The 20,715-nt window shown below is 46.9% G+C and overlaps 3 protein-coding genes across 7 annotated transcripts in view; 1 reads left to right on the forward strand and 2 right to left on the reverse strand.

The window, feature by feature from the left end:
- The window catches only part of Csad (cysteine sulfinic acid decarboxylase), a 34,136-nt gene extending 27,930 nt beyond the window's left edge, over positions 1-6,206 (reverse strand). The window contains exon 1 of one of the 3 annotated variants that reach the window (XM_023722626.1): positions 5,989-6,206. The gene's annotated coding sequence lies outside the window, so the exon portion shown is untranslated. Of the gene's footprint in view, positions 1-5,510; positions 5,578-5,988 lie in introns of those variants that run through there. The other 2 variants (XM_004637872.2, XM_023722627.1) reach the window with 2 other exon arrangements.
- Positions 5,373-16,024, forward strand: Znf740 (zinc finger protein 740). Of its 2 annotated transcripts, none has more exons than XM_004637873.3 (7): positions 5,373-5,615; positions 6,431-6,745; positions 10,089-10,238; positions 10,561-10,650; positions 11,117-11,240; positions 11,516-11,634; positions 12,929-16,024. In XM_004637873.3, exons 2-7 carry the CDS (start codon positions 6,737-6,739, stop codon positions 13,016-13,018), a joined length of 582 nt encoding a protein of 193 aa, XP_004637930.1. In that variant the 5' UTR covers positions 5,373-5,615; positions 6,431-6,736; the 3' UTR covers positions 13,019-16,024. The 2 variants fall into 2 exon arrangements, with proteins under 2 accessions (XP_004637930.1, XP_023578396.1); XM_023722628.1 differs by having other exon boundaries at positions 5,528-5,615; positions 6,431-6,944.
- Positions 16,025-16,231: 207 nt separating this feature from the next.
- The window catches only part of Itgb7 (integrin subunit beta 7), an 18,371-nt gene continuing 13,887 nt past the window's right edge, over positions 16,232-20,715 (reverse strand). For both annotated transcript variants that reach the window (XM_023722623.1, XM_004638006.2), the window contains 7 exons: positions 19,726-19,875; positions 19,250-19,443; positions 18,446-18,669; positions 18,012-18,231; positions 17,655-17,863; positions 16,934-17,094; positions 16,232-16,720 (listed from right to left, as the gene is read on the reverse strand). In XM_023722623.1, coding sequence (XP_023578391.1) covers positions 16,640-16,720; positions 16,934-17,094; positions 17,655-17,863; positions 18,012-18,231; positions 18,446-18,669; positions 19,250-19,443; positions 19,726-19,875 — 1,239 coding nt within the window. In that variant the 3' untranslated portion in view covers positions 16,232-16,639. The remainder of the gene's footprint in view (positions 16,721-16,933; positions 17,095-17,654; positions 17,864-18,011; positions 18,232-18,445; positions 18,670-19,249; positions 19,444-19,725; positions 19,876-20,715) is intronic.

A 20,715-nucleotide genomic window follows, 5' to 3' on the forward strand; every position in this document is an offset into this window, starting at 1 on the left:
ACTCATCCTCATGGCTGACACTGACAAAGGATCTACAAAGCGCGGTACAAGGCTACAGGATAAATCCTGAGGGTACTTGACTGAACTTATCACATACAAAAGTTACATTTCTTGTTATATAGGTCTTGCTTTGTCTTGGTCTTAACCATCCAGCAGAAAAGTATAAAAAGAAGGTATATAAAGTAAAGCCATATTAATACGATGAGCTGTAAAAGGCTCAAGTCAATAACTTCTGAGGATAATCCATTAACATTATAGACTGCTAGACAGTGTTAGATTGTTTAGCTGAATTCAAACACCTATAATAGATGCCAATAGAATATCCACCTCTGACAGGACAAAAAAAAAGGGATACAAAGGAAAGATCACTTTGTATTTATATATACAGAATAGTTAGGAAAATATACAGCTACTTTCGCTTAATTCAATGAGAAGAAAGAGGTGTACTAATAGTGTTTGGACAGGAAATCCTGTCTGCTTCTTGTACTATGGATGACCACTAAGAAGATAACAATGTACAATGTATTGATTATCGAAACTGTCCTATTAATCAGCTTTGAAACTGGTTAAATAAAAAAAAACAAATAAAAATTAAAATAAAGTTTTCTTATAAAAGATAAAAAAAAAGAATGCCAGAATATACACATTGCCAGACTCGAGGAATGTCTCTTCTATGACATTTGGTTTCCCAACTTCTCTACCGATCATCATCAAAGGTCTAACAGTATCAAAGGGAGCCAGACACTGCTCATTTGTATTGCATAATCCACTCTGGCACCTAGAGGAAAAAGAGTTCAGCTTGTTCAGCAAACACTGACTGCCTACTTCTGCCACCTGCCTGGCACTGCCCCAGGTACTGCTGCTACCCTGGAGCTCTAGATATCTTCAGGGAAAGGAGATGCTGACTTGAATGCCATGGCACAGGGACTGGCACAACTGGTGCACCTATTCCAGGAGAAAAGACTCAGGCTCTCCTGAAGGCAAAGAGAGGCTATGTGTAGAAGATTGGTCAGGAGTCACTATACCACTAGTGGACCAAGTGATGGAGTAGGGGTGGTCACAGAAGGGGAAGCCTGCCTGGAGCAAAAGGATGTGGGTAACTGCCTCTTAAGTGTTTTGTTTTGTTTTGTTCTTTGAGGCAGGGTGAGACAAGGTCTCACCATGTAGTTCAGACTGGCCTTGAACCCAAAGCAATCTGTATCCGGCTCCAGAGTACTGCAATTACAGGTGTGTTGTGTGCCATCAACACCCAGATGCTTCGTTTTTTGGTATTTTTTTGGGGGAGTACCAGGAATCAAACTCAAGACCTCACATTTACCAGACAGGTTCTGTGCCATTAAGCTAAATGCCCAGCCCCTACCCTAAAGCGCTTCCAATCAGGCCTATTAGAATGTTCAAAACTGGCCTGCCAATAATCCCAGTACTAAGGAGGCTGAGGCAGAAGGATCTCGGTGAGTTAAGGGGCCAGCATGGACTACATGATAAGCTCAAAGCCAGCCTGGGCTATCTATGGAGACTCTGTCTCACCTTCACCCTCCACATAAAGAAAAGAAAACTTAAAACACTGAATCTGATGAGGGTGCGTCTCAGGAGAAGAGCATGTGCTTAGTATGCAAGAGGCCTGGGCTCTATCTCTGGCATCAAAGAAACAGTACCAACAAATCCAACACTGGCCTCTGTGCTTGCTGACTATCTATACACTCTTAGCCCCACGCTAGTAAAGGCACCAATCCTCTTTATAGCAGAAGGTTTTGCCCAGTTCTAAACCGTACAATCCTGGGTAATGAGGACTAAGGGGGTATCTTTCATTCAGTAAGGCACCAGATATGAAATAGGCCTCCCCCAAAATGTTAGTTTCCATCTTCTCCACTCTCCTCTTCCCTCGCCCAGGGTCTCCCCCTTCCCCCTACAGGGTCTCACTACATAGCTCAGGCTGGTCTCAAACTTGTAATGATACTCCTGCCAAACTTGCTGTGATCCTCCTGTCCCATCCTCCCAAGTTCTGGGTTTACAGGCTTGCGTCACTTCTCCCAGGTTCTTGCACAAAGGTAATCTAAACACGTTTGCTGAATCTATCAACTACAATACTTAAGCAAGCTGGAAATAATGCTCCATTCCACTTGTATTTGATTTGCACAAACCAAGAATCTCTTACTAATAGTAACTTAGATATGAGAAGGATTTTTTTTCTATTTAAGCTATTCTCATCTATTACCTTATTTGATCCTCACAAGAGTACTAGAAGCCAGGTGCGTTGGTACACATCTGTAGAAGCAGGAGAATCACAAATTCAAGCCATTGATTGAACTCAGGCCCTCGTGCTTTCCAGGCAGGCACTTATTCTAATGAGCCATCTCCCCAGCCCCTCTTATCTAACTCTTGGACTACAAAGAGTGAACTAATTTGTCCAAGATTGCAAAGGTGGCATAGAGCAACCATAGATCACAGATTTTCTGACTTCTGGCTCAGATCTCTATAACACTGGTTGCTTTTTTTTTTTTTTAATTATTTATTTTTTATTTTTATTTATTACATTTATTTATTGTGTGTGTGTGTGTGGCCAGCTCAGCCCACCAGGGGGCGGGGCTGGCTGGCATGTGGTGCTGGGGGATCAAACCCCGGTCCCTGTGCTTTGCCAAGCTTGTTTCAAGTAGGTGCTTTAGACCACTGAGCCATCTCTCCAGCCCCACTGGTTGCTTTTAAGGCAGTTATTTTTTGGTGTTTTCAGCTCTGAAGCCCCCTATCACCTCATGATAGGTGTCTATCCTCTTTTTTCCCCCATATTTTTCTCCAAATAAACTGTCTTTTGTTATATTAAAAAAATCTGATTTTTTTCACTATTTCTTTCCATATACAAAAATAAGTTGTGGTTATGATAAACATATATACTGAAAGGGCCAGGGAGATAGTTCAGTAGAACAGGCTCAATCCCAGATATCGGGAAAAAAAAAAAACTACATTAAAAAAAAAATATATATATATATATATATTGAAAGTCTACAACTATCAGACTATCAGGAGGAAATACAACGAAATGTTTTGTTTTATTTTTTGCAGAACCAGGGATTGAACTCAGGCCCCTGCACTTGCCAGGGAAGCACTTATTCTACCTAGCTATCTCCCTGGCCCAAGGAAATGTTTTAATAAAAAAACTAAAAGCCACAGGCAGACTTAACAACATAAAACTTTTAAATTTCTGTGTAAGGATAGACATCATTAAAATGGCTGAAGATAACTATAAGCTTTATTTTTCCCATTTATTTTACACAGTGCTTTTTAAAATGATCTTTGCAGAGCCAGGCATGGTGGGGCATACCCATAATCCCAGCTGTCCGAAGGAAGAGGCAGGAAGATCACAACTTCGAACTCTATTAAAATTTATTATTTTTTTTTATTTTTTGCAGAACCGGGGATTGAACTCAGGCCCTTGTGCTTGCCAGGAAAGAGCTTATTCTACTGAGCCATCTCCCCGGGCCCCTCTATTAAAATTTAAAAGGCAATATCTGTGAATGTTAAAAAAAAACAAAAAACCAACTATATATATATAGGGCCAGGGAGATAGCTCAGTAGAATAAGCACTTGCCTGGCAAACACAAGGTCTTGAGTTCAGTCCCAGGTACTGCAAAAACAAAACAAAACAAAACAAAAACCTATATATGGATGTTCATTATAGCATCATTTACAAAAGAAAAAAAAAAACTAACCTAAAGGCTCATTAGATGGAACTATATAAGCAAACATAAATCAGAATTGTGTAAAAAAAAAAAAAGAATTGTGTGCAGTTCTTTTTGGTTTTTGCTAGTTGGCAGAACCAGGGATTGAACTCAGGCCCTTGCACTTGCCAGCGCTTATTCCACTGAGCCATTTCCCTGGCCCCTGTTTTTGTTTTTCTAAAACAAGATCTCATTATGTTTTTCTTGAACTCACCTATAGACCAAGTTGGCCTAGAACTCAGACATCCTTCTGCCTCAGCCTTCTGAGTGTTGGGATTACAGATGTGCACTCCTGGGACAACTCTGTGCAACTTTACAATGTTTTCTTTCTTGAGAAAGTCTCACCATATTGTTCATGCTCATTAGTTTAAGCTATCCACCTGCCTCAATCCTGAGTATAGCTGGGACTACTGGCATCATGTAACACTTTGCTCAACTTTTGTTACGAAATAATTTTTAAAATGTAGAGGCTTGGGGGTGCAGCACAGTGGTAGACCTCTCACCTAGTATCAGCAAAGCCTGGGTTTGATTCTCACCATTCCATGGGGAGGGAGGTGAACTGACTGATGGGCTAGAGCACTAGCCATGTGGAGGCATCTCCAATACCACAAAGATGGGGGTGGGGAAAAATGGCATACATGTCTAAAATACACTAAGCACATCATAGATGCTCAATAAATATGCACTGGGCAAAAACATTTTTATATAAACAGAAGTCTGGTATAGAGTACATTATGGTGATAAGATTAATTATAAGGAACACAGAACAAAGGGAAACTTTTTTAACTTTTTAATGTTTATAATGAATTGGTAAAAGTATTAAGTTTTTTCCAACTATTTTCTAGCCAGATGTGATGACCCACACCTATAATTCTAGCACTCTGGAGGCTGAGGCATGGGAATCGCTGCAAGTTGGAGGCCAGCTGGACTAAACAGGGAGTTCAAGACCAATATGAACTCCCATAGCAACGCTATGTCTCAAAAAAAAAAAAAAAAAAAAATTCTAGCGACTTTTCTTTCTCTTTTCATTTTATCTCAACTGTAGGATAATCTTAAGAGCACAAGAAAATTCTTTTCAATGTCCCCAAGTGTACAAAGCTCAGGTCTGCAGGGAGGAAGCTACAACTAGATCGCCTTAATTTCTACGAAGCAGGAGCTGGGCAGCCTGGGGCTACTCAAAGACTGCCTTTGAAAAAGCACTCATTTTCCGATAGTGGTTGAACGCAACAGGCGGGGCTTTGCAAAAAAAAAAAAAAAAAAAAAAAAAGCTCACTTCGCTCCAGCTGACCCCCACAGCTATAGAGAGCAACTCTGAACGACAAGGTTAGAGAATGACAACCCTCATTTAACCCTCATTTAAGTAAAAAGATCGGAGTACGAACCACTTTGGCTTATACTTGGGCTACCTGGCCTAGAAACGATGAAAGGCAAAGCAATGCAGCTTCTCAGGAGTTTCAACTACCTCACGCACTAAACCTACACCGAAATAGTCCCCACCGCCTAGAGATCTCCCGGGCCGATTCTTGCCCTCATTCAAGATGGCGTCCAGGGTTCGCCCGCGCCACTGCGCACGCGCCGGCTCTTTAGCACGTCCCTTCCCATCCTCCCGCGCGCCGGCCCACCCACTCGTCAAGCTGCTGCGCTCCGCGTGTCCCCAACCTCACCTCTTTTCAGCCTGCCCCCGCCTGTCCAGGCTCCCAAGCCCGGAAGTGGATGTTGCCGCTTGGCAGAGAGGACGAGGGGGAGGGGAAAGTGCTTCCGGGGAAACGGGCCCCGGGTTGGTGTTTGTAAACTTGCCTCGGTCCCGGCGGGGTAGCGGCGGCCGCGGGGTTGGCACTGTGTGCTGAGGCCTGGAGGAGGTGCCGCGCGGCAGGGGAGAAAGCGGGAGGCCGCGCCTAGCAGGTAGGCGCGCGCCTCGGGGAGCGCAGCGTCGTCCGGGCGGACGGCAGCGTTTCAGCTGCTCGCAGGCCGTGGGCGCCGCGCGGGAAGGGGGAGGGGAGGGGTGCGTGGCGGAGGGAGGGAGCCTCGCGCGTGCACCGCCTCTCGCCCGCCCGCCCGCTCGCGCGTACCGCCGCGTCCCCGGCCCGGGAGCGGGGCGTTCGCGGTGAGGAGACGCGGGCGCGAGCACGCACCTCGGCGCGCTGTTTTGCGTTCTCGGGTTCTTCCCAGTCGGTGTGGCCGGTGTTGCGGCTGCCTAGCTGGCAGGAGAGAGGGACGTGCTACGCAGCTCCTGGCCCTGGCCGCCCACCCTCACCTCTGCTGCGGGTTTTCGTACCTTTGGGGAATTTGGAGGACGCCACAGAGGGGCACTGCTAGTCTGCTGTCTGTCCACCGTCTCAGCACCCAGCGATGGCCCCCGAGCCTTCTTCCACCCCTGTTCTGCTCGTTTCTCCGGAGTGCCAGCTTTGCGGGCCGGCCCACTTGGCACAAAATCCCCGAAGGGCCTCCGCCCCCTTCTTCCAGCCCTAAGATGGCAAATCCATGCAGCTAGCCCGTTGGCGGAGTTCTTTCATAGGAGGCCCCGCTTACTTTTGCTCTTGTTGGCTGCCCCTTCTTGCCCAAGAGAACAGTTTATTCTACTGACCTAGAAAGCTCTTCCTGACTCGTCCTCTTTTCTGGACGTCACATAGTGCCCAGCAAAAAAAATTCAGCGTGTTGCACGGTGTGTGGCCTGAGGATGTTGCATTTAAGAGCCCTGCCATCCTTTCTGATTTCAGGTTTCTGGAGCAGATCAAGCGCTTCATCAAGAGAATTTAACTGGAAAACCAAGGCTGACAGACTTTACTTTCTTCAGACAATAGGCAGAAGCAAGACAGAAACTAGGGATTCTTGGCACACCTGTTTTCCCTTTGGAGGACACTAAATTCTTTTGAAAGACAGAGGCACGTCAATATGGCAGCAGGACTGAAAGGACGAGGAGCCATTACCGTGATTTGGTGACAGTTCTTCAAACAACAGTGTCTTAAGGAAAGCTGGATCAAGGAACTCCTGAACTTTTGGGTTCCATTAAGTGAAAACTCAGCATGGCTCAGGTAAAAAGCTCTAGAGTCCTCCTTCAAGATCACTGGGAAGCCTGTTTGCAGATTCACTCTTGAATGCTGCCTTAGTCAACAATATTGACCAACCCCAGTGAGCCAAGCTCTGTATTAAGCACCAGGGGGAAAACTAGAGGAAAGAAAGGAGACAGGCCACAGCCCCTGCCTTCAGGGAGCTTCCAGTCAAATGAAGGAGGTAGGCCATACTGCATCCCAGGCACTGGGGGGACATTGGCAAAGCAACATGTACTCTGTCTGTTTGATACATTAAATGCTGAGGGGAATAAGGGAGTGGTGGATAGTTGGGTGAATGTTTGTTGTTGCTGGGTTTTTTTTTTTTTTTAATAAGAATTTATTGATTATTACATGCAAGGCATTGTGGTAAGAATACAAACATGAATAAGATTGTCTTAATTCCCAGTGAACTTCCAGGCTCGTTGGGTTGGGGTAGAAAGATAGTCTATTTTTATATTCACAGCTTTGCATAGTTACAGGATCGAAGTAGAGACTGAACTTATTGATTGAAGGAATGTGTGATAATAGAGTTATGTACACTGCAGAGTAGAAAATTGCAAGTTTGAAAGATGCGTAGGATTTTCATAAACAAGCAGAAAGGGCCATTCACCCAAGGGAAACTGAGCAGAGGCTTTACAGATACAGGAGGCTGTGAAGAGCTTCAGGATACTGCAGGTCACTCAATGGTTACAGAGCAAATTATTTAAATGGGGGTTGTGGGGTGACAGATGATGATGGGTAGGAGAGTTGTTTCTTGGTGAGATAAGGCTGAGTGTGAACTGAAGGTCTTTTATGCCTTATTGAAGAATGAGGCTTCGTAGGAGATAGAGCCCCGAAAGACTTTTAAGCAGCCAAATGTCACGTTGGTGTGTTAAGAAGGTTATTGTGAGTGAATGCACACTTCTCATAAGACTGAGGCAGGAGAATCAAAAGTGATGCTAGCCTGGGCAACATAATGAGAGCCCATCTCAAAATAAAAAGGGTTAATGGTATCGACCAGTGGTAGAGTGCTTGCCTAGTATAAGACCCTAGGTTTAATCTCTGCCGCCAGGAAAAAAAGTATTGTCGTGAAGGTGGAGGATGGTTTGGAAGAACAGAATAACTAAATATAACGGTGCCTCAGTTCACAGACTTGATTGTTCATGCAGTTCTAGTTGAAAACCAAATTTAATGAAAACCACATCAAATTCACTGTTGACTTTTTGGGGAAATTTGATTTTGTTCTGGTCCAGTTCAGTTTGCAATGGAATTGTGGAGAGAACTGAGTTGGTGAACCAAGGTGCTCCACAGGCTGTCACAGTCCTCTGGATAGAAAAGCTGTGGTGTACACATCCTCAGAGCTGCTTCTAGCTTTCTTCCAAGGAACACCCCTACCAACCTCACCAAGTTGGCAGCCTGATTATAGTGTAATGGGTTTTCTTCCAGGTGCTTCTGCGTGCACAGCTTCCTCCTCCAGGCAGAATAGGAGCTCTTTGGCTTCTTCCTTTGTCTATATTCAGCCCACTCCACTGGAGCTTGTCATGAAAAGGCTGCCATTCACTAGGCATCTTTACATCTTAGTTTAATTTTTATCAACCCTGTGAGGATGGACAGTATGACAGGCATCTTGCATTTAAAAGAACTGAAACTTCAGGCTGGGCATTTGGTCAGGGCATAAGTGCCTGCCTGCCAAGCGCAAGGTCCTGAGTTGGAACCCTGGTACCAAAGAAATAAAGAGAATTGAAGCTTAAAAGTTGGGGTAACCTGTCCAAGATTACATGATGCAAACAGCAGAATTAGGATTTTCAACTCTTGGGCCATGAATGTAGATCAGTGGTGCAGCACTTGCCTAACAAAAATGAGGCCAAAGTTCGATTCCTGGGACCAAAAAAGGAAAAAAGAGTTTTCTACTCCTAACTTTCCTCTCCAAAGTCCCTGAAAGTGGGATAAGGGGTCCCAAGACACAGTGATTATATGAAAGGAATTTCTTTATAAATTTGGGGGTTTCCTGACCAACTTTTTCTTTAGCTGGACATGGTATTACATTTTTATAATCCCAACACTATGTAAGGAGGCTGAGAAAGACCTCAAATTCATGTTCAGGCTGAGCAACTTAGCAATACCTTGTCTCAGAGTCTAAATTTGAGCTGAAGGGCCGGGGAGATGGCTCAGTAGAATAAGCGCTTCCCTGGCAAGCACAAGGGCCTGAGTTCAATCCCCAGTTCCACAAAAAAAAAAAATAAAAATAAAATAATTTGAGCTGCATATGGTATGCACACCTGTAATCTCAGTATTCAGGAGGCTTAAGGCAGGAGGATAGTTGAGCGTTTGAGGTCCGTCTGGAGCATATGAGACAAGGTCTTAATATATAGTCTGGCTTGGGGCTGGTGAAATGGTTCAGTGGTCTAAAGCACCTACTTGGAACAAGCTAAGCTAAGCAAAGCACAGGGACCGCGGTTCAATCCCCCAGCACCACATGCCAGCCAGCCCCCGCCCCCTGGTGGACTGAGCTGGCCACACACACAATAAATAAATAAATAAATAAATAAATAAATAAATAAATAAATATATTATATATATATATATATAGAGAGAGAGAGAGAGAGAGAGAGAGAGTCTGGCTTGAACTCACTGTGTAGCCAAGGCTGGCATCCAATTTGTAGCAATCCGTGCTGAGTTCAATTCCTGGTACCGCAAAAAAAAAAAAAATTACAGCAATCCTCTTGCCTCAGCCACCTGATCATTAGATTTATATGTGTAAAACACTATGCCTGGCTAAAATTTAAGTGTTTTAAAAAGGTAGATGGGCACATAGCATATGCTTATAATCCCAATACTTGGGGGGCTGAGGCAGGAGGATTGCCACAAATTCAAGACCTGAGCTACATCACAAGACTCTGTCTCAAAAAATAAATTTAAAAGGGTTGGGGGTGTAAATTGGTACAGAGGCCCTAGGTTACATCCTCAGTACCAAAATTTTTTTTTTCTTTAATAAGGAGAGTTTAGGGTTTTTTTGTTGTTTTGTGTTGTATTTGAGATGGCTAAACAAGGTCTGAACACTCTTCACTGGTACTGAAAAGAGCTTACATTATTTGCTTAATTATTCCTTAAGTAGTCAGGTGTGGTGGCATAGGCCTATAATCCCAATGTTCAAGGCTGAGGCAGGAGAATGACTATAGCCAGCTTGGACTACATAGTGAGCTCAAGGATATCCTGCACTATATAGCAAGACCCTGTCTCAAAAGTATCAGGAATCGAACTCAGGACGTGTGGGTACCGGTGTAAGACTAGTCTCACTCTGCCCCACCCCGCCAGGTCTCTGACCTGTATTCATTTTTTGACACAGGCAAGTCTGCTGGCTTGTGAAGGCCTGGCGGGAGTGAGTTTGGTCCCTACTGCAGCCAGCAAGAAGATGATGCTCAGCCCGATCGCCAGCAAGCAGACCGAGAATGGCGAGCGGGCGGGTAGCCCTGATGTGCTGAGGTGCTCGAGCCAGGTACAGCACTTGAGTCCCTCATGGCAGCTGGGCCCCGGGGAGATGCTCTCTGCCAGGAGATGCCAAGCTTGAGTCCCAGTGCTTCTGTTCAGGAAATGGGAAAGGGCATCCAGCTGGGTAGTGAGTGAATGGCTTTCAGGGAGCTAAGGAAGATCTCTCCATGTGCAGCTCTTAAGACCAGGGCACGAGGAGAGGAGGCTGATCAGTGTCTTCTCTCCATCTTTGGGACTCACACTTTGCTTTTGTTTATAAAGTATCAGAATGCAGCATTTAGTTTCTTGTGCTGAAATAGACTGAGTTTAGATCTGATTTGTCTTCAAAGGGACACCGAAAAGACAGTGATAAGTCCCGGAGCCGCAAAGATGACGACAGCTTGGCAGAGGCCTCTCATTCAAAAAAGACTGTTAAAAAGGCAGGTAATGGGGTACTTCCCCAAACTGAACAGTTTGGGCTGGGGAAATCTTCCTCTTTCTTCCCGCTGTGACTCACCCTGAGCTTTCTCTGAACACTTTGGTTCCTCATAGCTAAAGAGTATGTCCCTTGACTTCAGCCAGAGTCGACTTTGGTAGTTGATGTCTGTCCTTGCCAGAACATGCTTGGTACCAGTCAGGAGCATGGTCTGTACAGTGCCCCCATGGCAAGGGTATGCCAGCATGAGCTGAGGTCATTCCCAGAGTGTTGCCTGTGAAGACGAAGGCAGGTTACCTACTCCACCTCCTTCCCCAGAAGTGCTCTTAACTCTAAGGAAGATGGGCTGTGGTAGCCCTTTTAGACCACATCAGAGTGAGTCTTCATCTGGCAGCAAAAAGTCAACCCAGAGTAGAATCCTCTCTAGGAAGAGACCAACATGACATGACATGCCTGATTATTGCCTCCAGGTGGTGGTAGTGGAACAAAATGGTTCTTTTCAAGTAAAGATTCCAAAAAATTTTATTTGCGAGCACTGCTTTGGAGCCTTTAGGAGCAGTTACCACCTCAAGAGACACATCCTTATTCATACTGGTAAGTCTCTTGCTTGTATTCAAAGGGACAGATAGTCTATAGCTTGTATTCTGTGTGGATATGTAGCTGGCTAGTTGGATTTATTTTCCAGGGGAAATATTAGAGGTGGAGGAAAAGGATAAGCAAAGGAAGTGGAGTGCATGGCTCTTTGCCACAGAGATAGCAATTTTGGGGACGCTTCCACATACGTGACAGCATAGGTATCTGGGAAGATAACTGGGATATGATCCCTATCATATATACCTCCTGATAACTTCTTTCTCCACCTGGGCCAGGTGAGAAACCATTTGAGTGTGACATTTGTGATATGCGCTTCATCCAGAAATACCACCTAGAACGCCACAAGCGTGTGCACAGTGGTGAAAAGCCTTACCAGTGCGAACGATGTCATCAGGTAAGGCTCACACATCGTCCATCTTCACCATAGCACTCCACTGCTATCTGACAAGGGGGCCACCTGGCCTAATAGACTTGGTACCTCAGGGTGAAGTGCATCTCTGGCTATATGCAGCTGATCATAGAAATAGGGTCATAGGGGGCCAGGGGAGATGGTTCAGTGGAATAAGTGCTTTCCTGGCAAGCTCAAGAGCCTGAGTTCAATCCCTGGTTCTGCCAAAAAAAAAAAAAATAGGGTCATAGGACTATTATAATAATAGCATTTCTTAAACACTTGAGCATGCTTTACACAGATTTTTTTTTAATTAATCTTTATATTGGCTCCATAAGGTAGTTGTATGGGGGAAAATAGAATTCAGAAAAGTTAAGGGGAAATATGGGGCAATTGGGAGATATGGGAAAATTGAAATTCAGAAAAGTTAAGTTGCTCAAGGGCAGAGTTGGGATTTAGTCCAGTATCAGAGCTCCTGCAGCTTAGAAGAAAAAGTAGAATCTTTGCTCTGAGCATCAGTGTCTGATCTGATGGGAATATGTTGTCAGGACTGAAATAAGACAAGAACAAGAGATAAGAAATGATAGTGGCTCATACTTTCTGAATGCTTTGCTTCAGAAAGCTTCTGGTCTTAAGCTTCACTAAATCTTCACAACACTAGAGTGAAACTTCCTTGAGAGAAGCTTTGTCTCAGTCTCCATCCTGTCTCTCTAAGAACTATATCTGCTTGAGATACTCAGTATTTTTGTGTGTGTGTGTGTGTGTGGTACCAGGGATTGAACTCAGGACCCTGTGCTTGCCAAGCAGGTGCTTATTCTCCTGAGCTATCTCCCTGGCCCCTGAGCTATCTCCCCAGTGCAGTGTTCATTGAATAAAACAGCTATGTTGTGAGTAGACACTTCTAGCCTCACGTTACAGGTGAATATACAGAATAAGGACCTGTAACTTACGTGGGATCCCTGCTAAGTGATAAAGCTAGGTATGCAGGCTCTAGCACCTGCATTTATTTTGTTGGTTTTGGTTTTTTGAGACAAGGTCTTAGAATTTAGGCTGGCCTTGGACTCACTGTATAACCCAAGTTAGCCTCAAACTCAGTAATCCTCCTGCCTTAGCCTCCCAAGAGCTGGGATTACAGGTATGCGCCCCCACACCTGGCTGCTACACCTGCATTCATAACCACTGTATGGTCATGACATTCTGAAGGGACATAGAATGTCATACATGTGCCTTCTGTAGGGTATGATCTGATTAACAGGCAGTTAAATTTCTCTTAGGCACTTAATCATCCCTTTCTCTACAGTGTTTTTCTCGGACAGATCGATTACTCAGACACAAACGGATGTGCCAAGGGTGCCAGTCCAAGACTTCCGACGGGCAGTTTTCTCTATAAGTGCAAGGGTCCCTGGGTGGTGGGAGTGATCAGAAGAATCTACTGAAGAGTGCACCCTCTCTGATCTGATGGTCCCACCACCATCTCGTCTGATTTGTCCCCTCCTGGCAAAGTGGACCCAAGAGGCCAGAAGAATGCTTCAGGGGACAGTGACTCCAGAGCCTGTGCTCTGTAAATAATCTGAGACTATGAGTATCTCGGGAAGTTCCTACAGCATTCCTGGGTAAGGGAGCTAGTCCCTGAACCCTTGGCTGAGGTCATAGATGGGGACTTAATGGTGTAGGACCAAGACTGAAGTATGGCTCCCACAACCTTGGACTCCACCTGGCAACTGAAATGGAAAAGACTGGGGAAGGGAATTTGTTCTGCTTTTGTTTTTGTTTATCCAAAAGCAATTTCAGCAGGTAAACTGTGGATGCAGGTAACCTGGAGGTATAAAGTCCTGGTCCAAAGTAGGGACTATGGCTGCTCTCCCCAAAAATTGAGCTTTTAGTTACAGTAGATCCTCAGTGTTCCACAGACCTGCATCTCGCCTCCTATTTGAGGGAGAATAGGATCAGGGATGGCAGCCAAACTTACTTTGGCCTTCTTATACACTGTAGAGACGAGGAAAAAGTAGCAGACAAGGGCTGGATCCAGGAAAACTTGGCAGTGCCTCTTACCTCAGAAGAGCAGGAGTTGTGCCCATGCGTGTTGTAATGGCCTGTGCCACACTTGTACCTGTAAAGTTCAGCTCAAGTGCCTTTTGAAGGAAACTTGGGTGAAGGATCCACAAAGCCCTTTCCTTCTCTCTGGGCCATTGGTCTTGGATATGGTTTGTGGCTACCTCACTGTCATTGACTCCTAAAGCCAGACAAAGTTGTTGAGCAAGGAGTCATTTTCAATGGAGTTCTCTCCTTGTGCCCTCTTAGAGACAACCCAGGACTAAGTTGGCTAACAACTGTTTAGAAAACGGATTTGGCAGCCCCTGACACAACTGCTGAGCAGTAGGTGCAGTTCTTCCTGTCAAGTCCTGTCACTATATTCAGGTAGAGGAGATAGGGGTCTGGCCTTTGGTCTCAAAGAACAAGATCTTGGCCTCCTTAGTAGCTGTTGCACCCAACAAAGAATGGGGCATGAGGAATGCTGCTTAGAGAAAGGACCACAGGGAAAAACCTAATGTAGGTTTTATTCTTAACCATACTTGCTCCTTTCTGCTCCAAAACCACCATGTCCACCCCAAGAAAATTGATGAGGTGTGTGTATGAAACACGAGTGTTCATGTCTGTATGCTTGGAGGAGATGTATTATTGAACGAAACCCTTGGCCAAAGGGAGATGAACATAAAACTGCTGCCTCCCACCCCACCTGAAAGGAGCTTGAGGTGCCAGCAGGAGCTGGAGAACACATTTAGAGAACAGAAGGGCTTTGTTCAATAAGGGTTTTTTCAGATCTGTTCAACACGCTAGTGTTTAGGGTATTTCTGACCCAAACGAGGACTTCTGTGTGTGAATTTTTGAAGGTGAAATAACAGACCCTCTTTCCTGCTAAAGAAAGGATCCTTATGATAGGTTCCAGAGTTTGGTTGACCACCTGACAGGTGAGAATGGGGTGACTGTCATAAGAGTAATCATGGAGACTGGGTGAACCTGAGCCCCAAACTGTTGATGGGATCATAAATGGCAGCCTCCAGGAAGTGTGATTTATTGCCTGGAAAATGGAAGGAATAGGCAACAGCAGCAAACGCTTGGCTGCTGCCTACTATAGGGATTGATTGGGGCAGAGACCTTCCATTCTTGTGAGGTAGAACCATTTTAGGGAAGAATAAAGGAGACATGGCATCCTTTAGCTTTTCTCTGATGGCCTCTTGAGTTCCTTTGAGAATGCTGAGGAATGTTTGCTGCCATGTGTTCTAGCTTTATGCTGACACTCCTTTTTGATGTCCTCAACCTACACGCTGGTCCTCGGATCCGCCATGTGGTCCCTGCAATCAGGGGCATATTTCTGCATGTGAGCCAGCCCCCTTCCTAGTAGAGAGCTTTGCTGGGGCTGGGGTTCTGTTCTCTAGGAAGGATACTCTGAGAAAATTATTCTCCCAAAAATGCTTTTGAAAGTAGGAGCCCTGTCCCGGACACTTGGAGCTGATCTTTCTGGGATGGTAAGTGTGTGAAGAGGATAACGTGAATGACCTGTGGCCCTGTGTGTATGAGTGTGTGTGCTAGGTCAGAATGTGTCCTGGCCCTCAAGGACATCAGCTTCCTGCCTGCATGGATAGGTGGGAATTTCTGAGCATGTGTACAAATGGCCAAACCAGCACTGGCCCTGGTAAGGCCTGGGCGTAGGGAAACTTGGGAGCAGGTGGTTAGTCCAGTTGTTGAGGTGCTGGTGTACGGGGCAGTGGATGTGTGAGAAAACAAGCAAAGGGGTGACAGAGGTCCAGGAGCCCCACTTCTACCCCAGAGAACCCGCAGGCCAGGACCACTGCAAAGCCTTCTGGGCTCCATGCCTACTTCCTGAGCTGGAAAGATGCCTCTGGGGCACTGAAGTGCAGAGAAGTGGAGCCAGTGCAGCCTCTGAGAACAGGACGTGCAGTTGGGGGACCTGGGAAAGATAGTGCCCACTTCTGGGTGGGTTCCTATACCAGGCCTGACCAGCTCTGCCCTTCCCAGCACCCCATCTTTTCGTCCATCCCCCTCTCTTGTCATCACTTAGCTACTGATTGTGCCCCATGGCATGGCATTGGAAGGGTTACATAAGTGGAGCCCACCACAACTTTTAACCCTCTTCCAGATGCCTCTGCTTCAGCCCTGGGGCTTTCATCTTCAACAATACCCCCTTTTCCTCCCTCCACCTTTTTTTTTAATATACTTATTTTCCTATGGGGGAGGGGAGTATTAAGTGAACAAGATCACTTTTAAATAGTAGTTTTTATAAGATGTTATAAACTTGTATCTTTTTACCATTAAAGTGCAGTGTATGTTCCTTCGTGATATATTTAGAATATTTAAATAAAAAGCAGGGGGCTTTTCTACATTCCATCTCCTTTTTGGGAAGACTCCTTCGGTGAAGCTTTTTCACTGTGATTGTAGTGGTTTTGTTTCTGCTCCCTAATACAACCAATCGCTCCATTTCCAGCACTCTATTAAAATTCCCCCTTCTCCACCAAGGAGCAACAAGTAGCAAAGTTGGCATCAGTTCTGAGGAAAGGTGTACACAGCGGGACAGATGGAGTTAGATGCCAGCCAAGACTGTGCTGCCAACACAGTCTGCTTACCTGAGTAGTGTTACCTGAGAGTCCAGCACACCAGGCCTGGAGAAGTGAATCCCAGGCTGCTCCCTGTCCTCAGCTGCCCAGAGGAAAAATGAACCTGACCTTTCCTAAAGCTCAGGCCGAAGTATTGGTAGGGTGTAGCAAAGTGACACTGCAGTGTGGAGTAAGACACTTTATTGCATATTTGGATGGGGAAATAATGCTGTATGAGATGAACAACAGGGCTGAAGCAGCAGAAAGCTGCCCATCAGGTGTCACTGAAAACCAAGTAGGATGGCAGCTGCCATGAGTCTCCAGTCAAGCTGCTACCTGCTAGGCACTGCCCTCCCATCTCCCTGTTGTTCAGTGCAGGACCTGGAGCAAATGTCCCATCAGGGATTGGGACACTCTGCACTTTGAAACTGGGGGTTGATGGTAGTTGTGATAGCACTTTTGTAGAGGGGATTGCTGTCCTGTGGGAAAAGATGTGAGGGATAAGGGCAAATTTCAGGATCCCTCAAGCCCTTGATCTTAAGAGCCAGAAATTTGCAGGACCCTAAGAGCTGAAGGAAGTTAGCAGAGGGAGGTACCCAGGTAGGAAGAATTGACTTAGTGTGGGGTGGGGAAGCAGCAAGAAAGGGACCAAGCTAGGAGAGCCTGGCCCAGTGGGACAGGAGGGGCCTCACCTGTTTCCAGTTGAGTTGCAACCGCTCCTTCTCAAAACGACTATATTCTCTGCGGTCATAGATTTCCACTGAGAGCCGGTAAGCCAAAACCAGCACCAGTCCCACTGCCACGATGCCCCCTATGCAGCCCAGCACAATGGCCTGGGTGTGGTCTGCTCTCTCTGTGGGGAAGAAACAACTTGAACTACTGTCAGGCTAGACATTAGGACATGTTGACATTTATCTACACCACGTCCAGCTACCAGCCTTGTCACCAAAGCAGAGGAAAACCAGTAGGGTCCTCACAAGGATAGCAAACCTGTGCACATGTTCTGCAGCAGGCCATCCTCACTGGATGCTCTAAAAGATTTGCCATCGTTAGCCCAGAGCCTTAGCCTCATTCACCTCTTGTTTTTATTTATTTATTTATTTATTTATTTTTAATTTTCTGTATTTTGTAAAGGTCTCACTGCACAGCTTGGACTTGTAGTGATTCTGTTTCAACCTCCCTAGTGCTGGGATCACAGGCATGCGCCACCGTGTCCAGTCTTGGGGCCAGCACATGATACCAGGGATTGAACCCAGGTCCTTGAGCTTGCCTAGGCAGGCACTTAGACCACTAAGCTATCTCTGTAGCCCCTCTCTGTTTTTGCTCAGGATTCATAGCTCTGCTTTCACTTCTCACAACCCAATGCCTTCTTCTGGGGCCCTGTTAAGAATGTCCCTTGTATTTTTTACTTACTGTCTTGGGGTCTCACTCTTAGCACAACCCGGCCTCCAGCCTCATCCTCTACCAGGAAAAAGAACAGCTGGTTGTCCTGTGTCTTCTCTTTGCACCAGCCATCATCCAAGATGGGTCCTGGGGCCAGAGTCACATTGGCATGGGCACAAGCTATGCTGCAATTGGTGGCCAGCGGGCCAGTCCCAAAGGCTCCGCATTCTGCACAGTTCCTGTCCAGTCAGAGCCAATAGGTTACCAGCTAGCAGTTGTTAACCCCCTGGCCCTAGTACCTCATGCTGGAGGGAGAGCCGGCAGGGTGGGGAGAGTGCTCAGCAAGCCACACCAGTCTGCTCCCAAGACAAAGACCTGAAGCCTCACCTATGTCTTTCACATGGCGTCTTACAGCCTGGACATTGGTCACACAGAGCACCATAGTAGCCATCCAGGCACTGGCAGCGGTTGCATTTGCATTGTCCATGTCCATTACAGAGTCCGCCCATAGGACTAACACAGTGGTCCGTGTCCCCACTGCACTCACATGCTCTGCCTGTGCGATTGGCTTGACAGTGACATACTCCACACTGGCAGCGGCCAAAGCCTGGGAAAGAGCCATCCACAGGGTGACAACATGCTCCCACACAGTTGGCCATCATATGCCACCACAGGGCCATGTGCCAAATTCCTCTTAAATATGTCAGGCACATCCTCCAACTTGGAGTCTCTGAGGCCCCCAGTGCCTGATATTCCCAGAGTCTTTAAGTGCCCTCAGAGGACCCCTCTAACCCTGCCCTTTTCCCAAAGGATCTAGGTACCTCCACAGAGGATGCCCTCATGTCGCTCGCAGCCAGCATCATCACATTCACACAGATGCCCAGAGCTCTGACCACTGCAGCTGCAGCGTCCACACTGGCACCGTCCCTTCCCACTGCACAGAGGCCCTGTCCCATTGGGGGCCCGGCACCCAGACTCCAGGTCTGCAGAGGACAGGTCAGCCTCAGAGCACTCACAGAGCCGACCTAGGCGGCCAGGGAGACAACTGGAAAGAGAAGGTACAAGAGAGACCTGCATCAATGTTTAACTGTTCCTGACCTGCCTCCCAGGATTCCTGTAAATCCGGATGTATTGTTTTGTTAGTTTTGGGGGGGGTTTGAAACCGGGTCTCCCTGTGTAGTGCAGACTGGCCTTGAACTATTGCCCCTGGGTTGGCATCAAACTCACAGAAATCCTGCCTCAGCCTCCCAAGTGCTAGGATTGCAGGCATGTGCCACCATGCCTAGCTAAATCCAGGTTTTCGGTGGTTTTTTTGGCGGAACCAGGCATTGAACTCAGGCCCTTGTGCTTGCCAGGGAAGCACATATTCTACTGAGCCATCTCCCTGGCCCTAAAACCCAGGTTCTTGGAAGTGCTGGAGAAAGACAAGTGGCTGCATTGCCAGGACCAGCGGAGCATCAGGGGTGGAGGCAGGGAAGAATGGAGGAGTTCTGCTCCAGAGCAGGGCTTGGGCATATCAGGGAAACTTTAGGGTACAGTGATTAGGAGTCCTGGAGGTCTAGGGGGCCCCAGGGGAGGGTGGCCATCATGGAAATCAGTTGGGTACAGGAACAGGGAGACCTCACCTACACATTCCGCACTGAAGCTGCCCATGGCCATCGCTGCAGTGTGCAGCCTGGAGCTGGACGTCACTGCAGTTACAGTCACACAGTGTGTGTAGCTCCACAATCAGCTCCTCTGAGAAGCCAAGAGCCCGGAACCGCAGGAGATGGGGCTCTGGGAGGCAATGGGTAGCTTGGAGAGTAACCCAAAAGTTCACCTGAGGGCAGGGCAGGCAGGAGCCAGACTAAGTGATGCAGGCACACGAGCCTAAGCCCCTGATGGTGTAGCGTAGCACCTTGGGTAGTAAATGTTCCAATATACAATCATGCTAACACAAGACCTCCAGATATACTTGAGGAAGCCCTGCATTAAACACCCTCAGAAAGGACAAGTGGAACACTACCCAGCTTCTGCACGTGCCTTGTTCCTGCCCCCATCTGCCACCTTCCACAGTGTCCCAGTCCCCACCTCCATCCTGCAGATCATAACTGGTTCTCACCGTCTGGTTGATGTCAACATGGCTGCATTGTCCCCGGTCCCGGTCCCCAACCTTACCCTCCTTCTCAGAACCCCCACACTGGGATTCATAAGAGATGTGGACCCCAGGAGGGAGTGAAGAGTGTTCAAGGGTCACTGTGGATGACAAGCTCTGCAGGACGAGAGGGAGGATCCATGTGTGAGCAGAACTCCTGACCACACCCTCCGTCCTCAATAGCTATTCTCAGTTCTGTCTAAACTTGCCCTCTGCTGCCTGGGGCTCCTTCCATCCTTCCCAGAGGGATTCCTGGGGTCCAGGAACCTTTCCTACAGCATGGAAGTCCAGCTGCCAGCCAAGGCCACAGGGATTGTCAAGTGCCGTAAGTGTGCAGTGGCTGTTTGTCAAACCCTGGGTCAGGACCATGGAACCTGTGTGCACAGCACATCTGGTCTAAAGGCAGATTCATTATATGGAGTTTGCCCTGGAAAACTGGCTCAGAAAATTTCTCATGATGGTCTAGGATGTGGTCCTGTCAAGAATCGTACCATCCAGATGTAAAGGTACAACACAGATCCAAAGAACACCTTGGATTTTTTATTCCACCTGTAAAAGTCTCTGGTTCTGCCCACATGGTGGTACACACTGTGGGCAGCACTTGGGAGGCTGAGGCAAGAGGATCACTATGAGTTTAAAGCCATAGTGATCCTGAACTACATAGTGAGACTCTGTCTGAAAAAAAAAAAGGCCAGCAAGATAGCTCAGCAGTCTAAAGCACCTGCTTAGGCAAGCTTAGGCAAGCACAGGGACCATGGTTCAGTGTCCAGCACCACATACTACACCAGCCCTACACCCAGGGCAGGCTGAACCAGCCACAAAGTAGTGGTCTATGCCTGTAATCCCAGTGCTGGGGAGGCTGAAAACAGGAGGACCACTATGAGTCCAAGCTGTGTAGTGAGACCCTGTAACAACCAAATGTGTGTGTGTGTGTGTGTGTGTGTGTGTGTGTGTGTG

This window comes from Octodon degus, unplaced genomic scaffold (genome assembly GCF_000260255.1).
Source record: "Octodon degus isolate 3935 unplaced genomic scaffold, OctDeg1.0 scaffold00093, whole genome shotgun sequence".
Classification (NCBI taxonomy): Eukaryota; Metazoa; Chordata; class Mammalia; order Rodentia; family Octodontidae; genus Octodon; species Octodon degus.

Bases quoted from the DNA above. Each gene is read 5' to 3' on its own strand.
- Znf740 (XM_004637873.3), top strand. The intron at 10,239-10,560 runs GTACAGCACTTG...TTGTCTTCAAAG, and splicing joins TGCTGAGGTGCTCGAGCCAG to GGACACCGAAAAGACAGTGA. The intron at 11,241-11,515 runs GTAAGTCTCTTG...CACCTGGGCCAG, and splicing joins ACACATCCTTATTCATACTG to GTGAGAAACCATTTGAGTGT.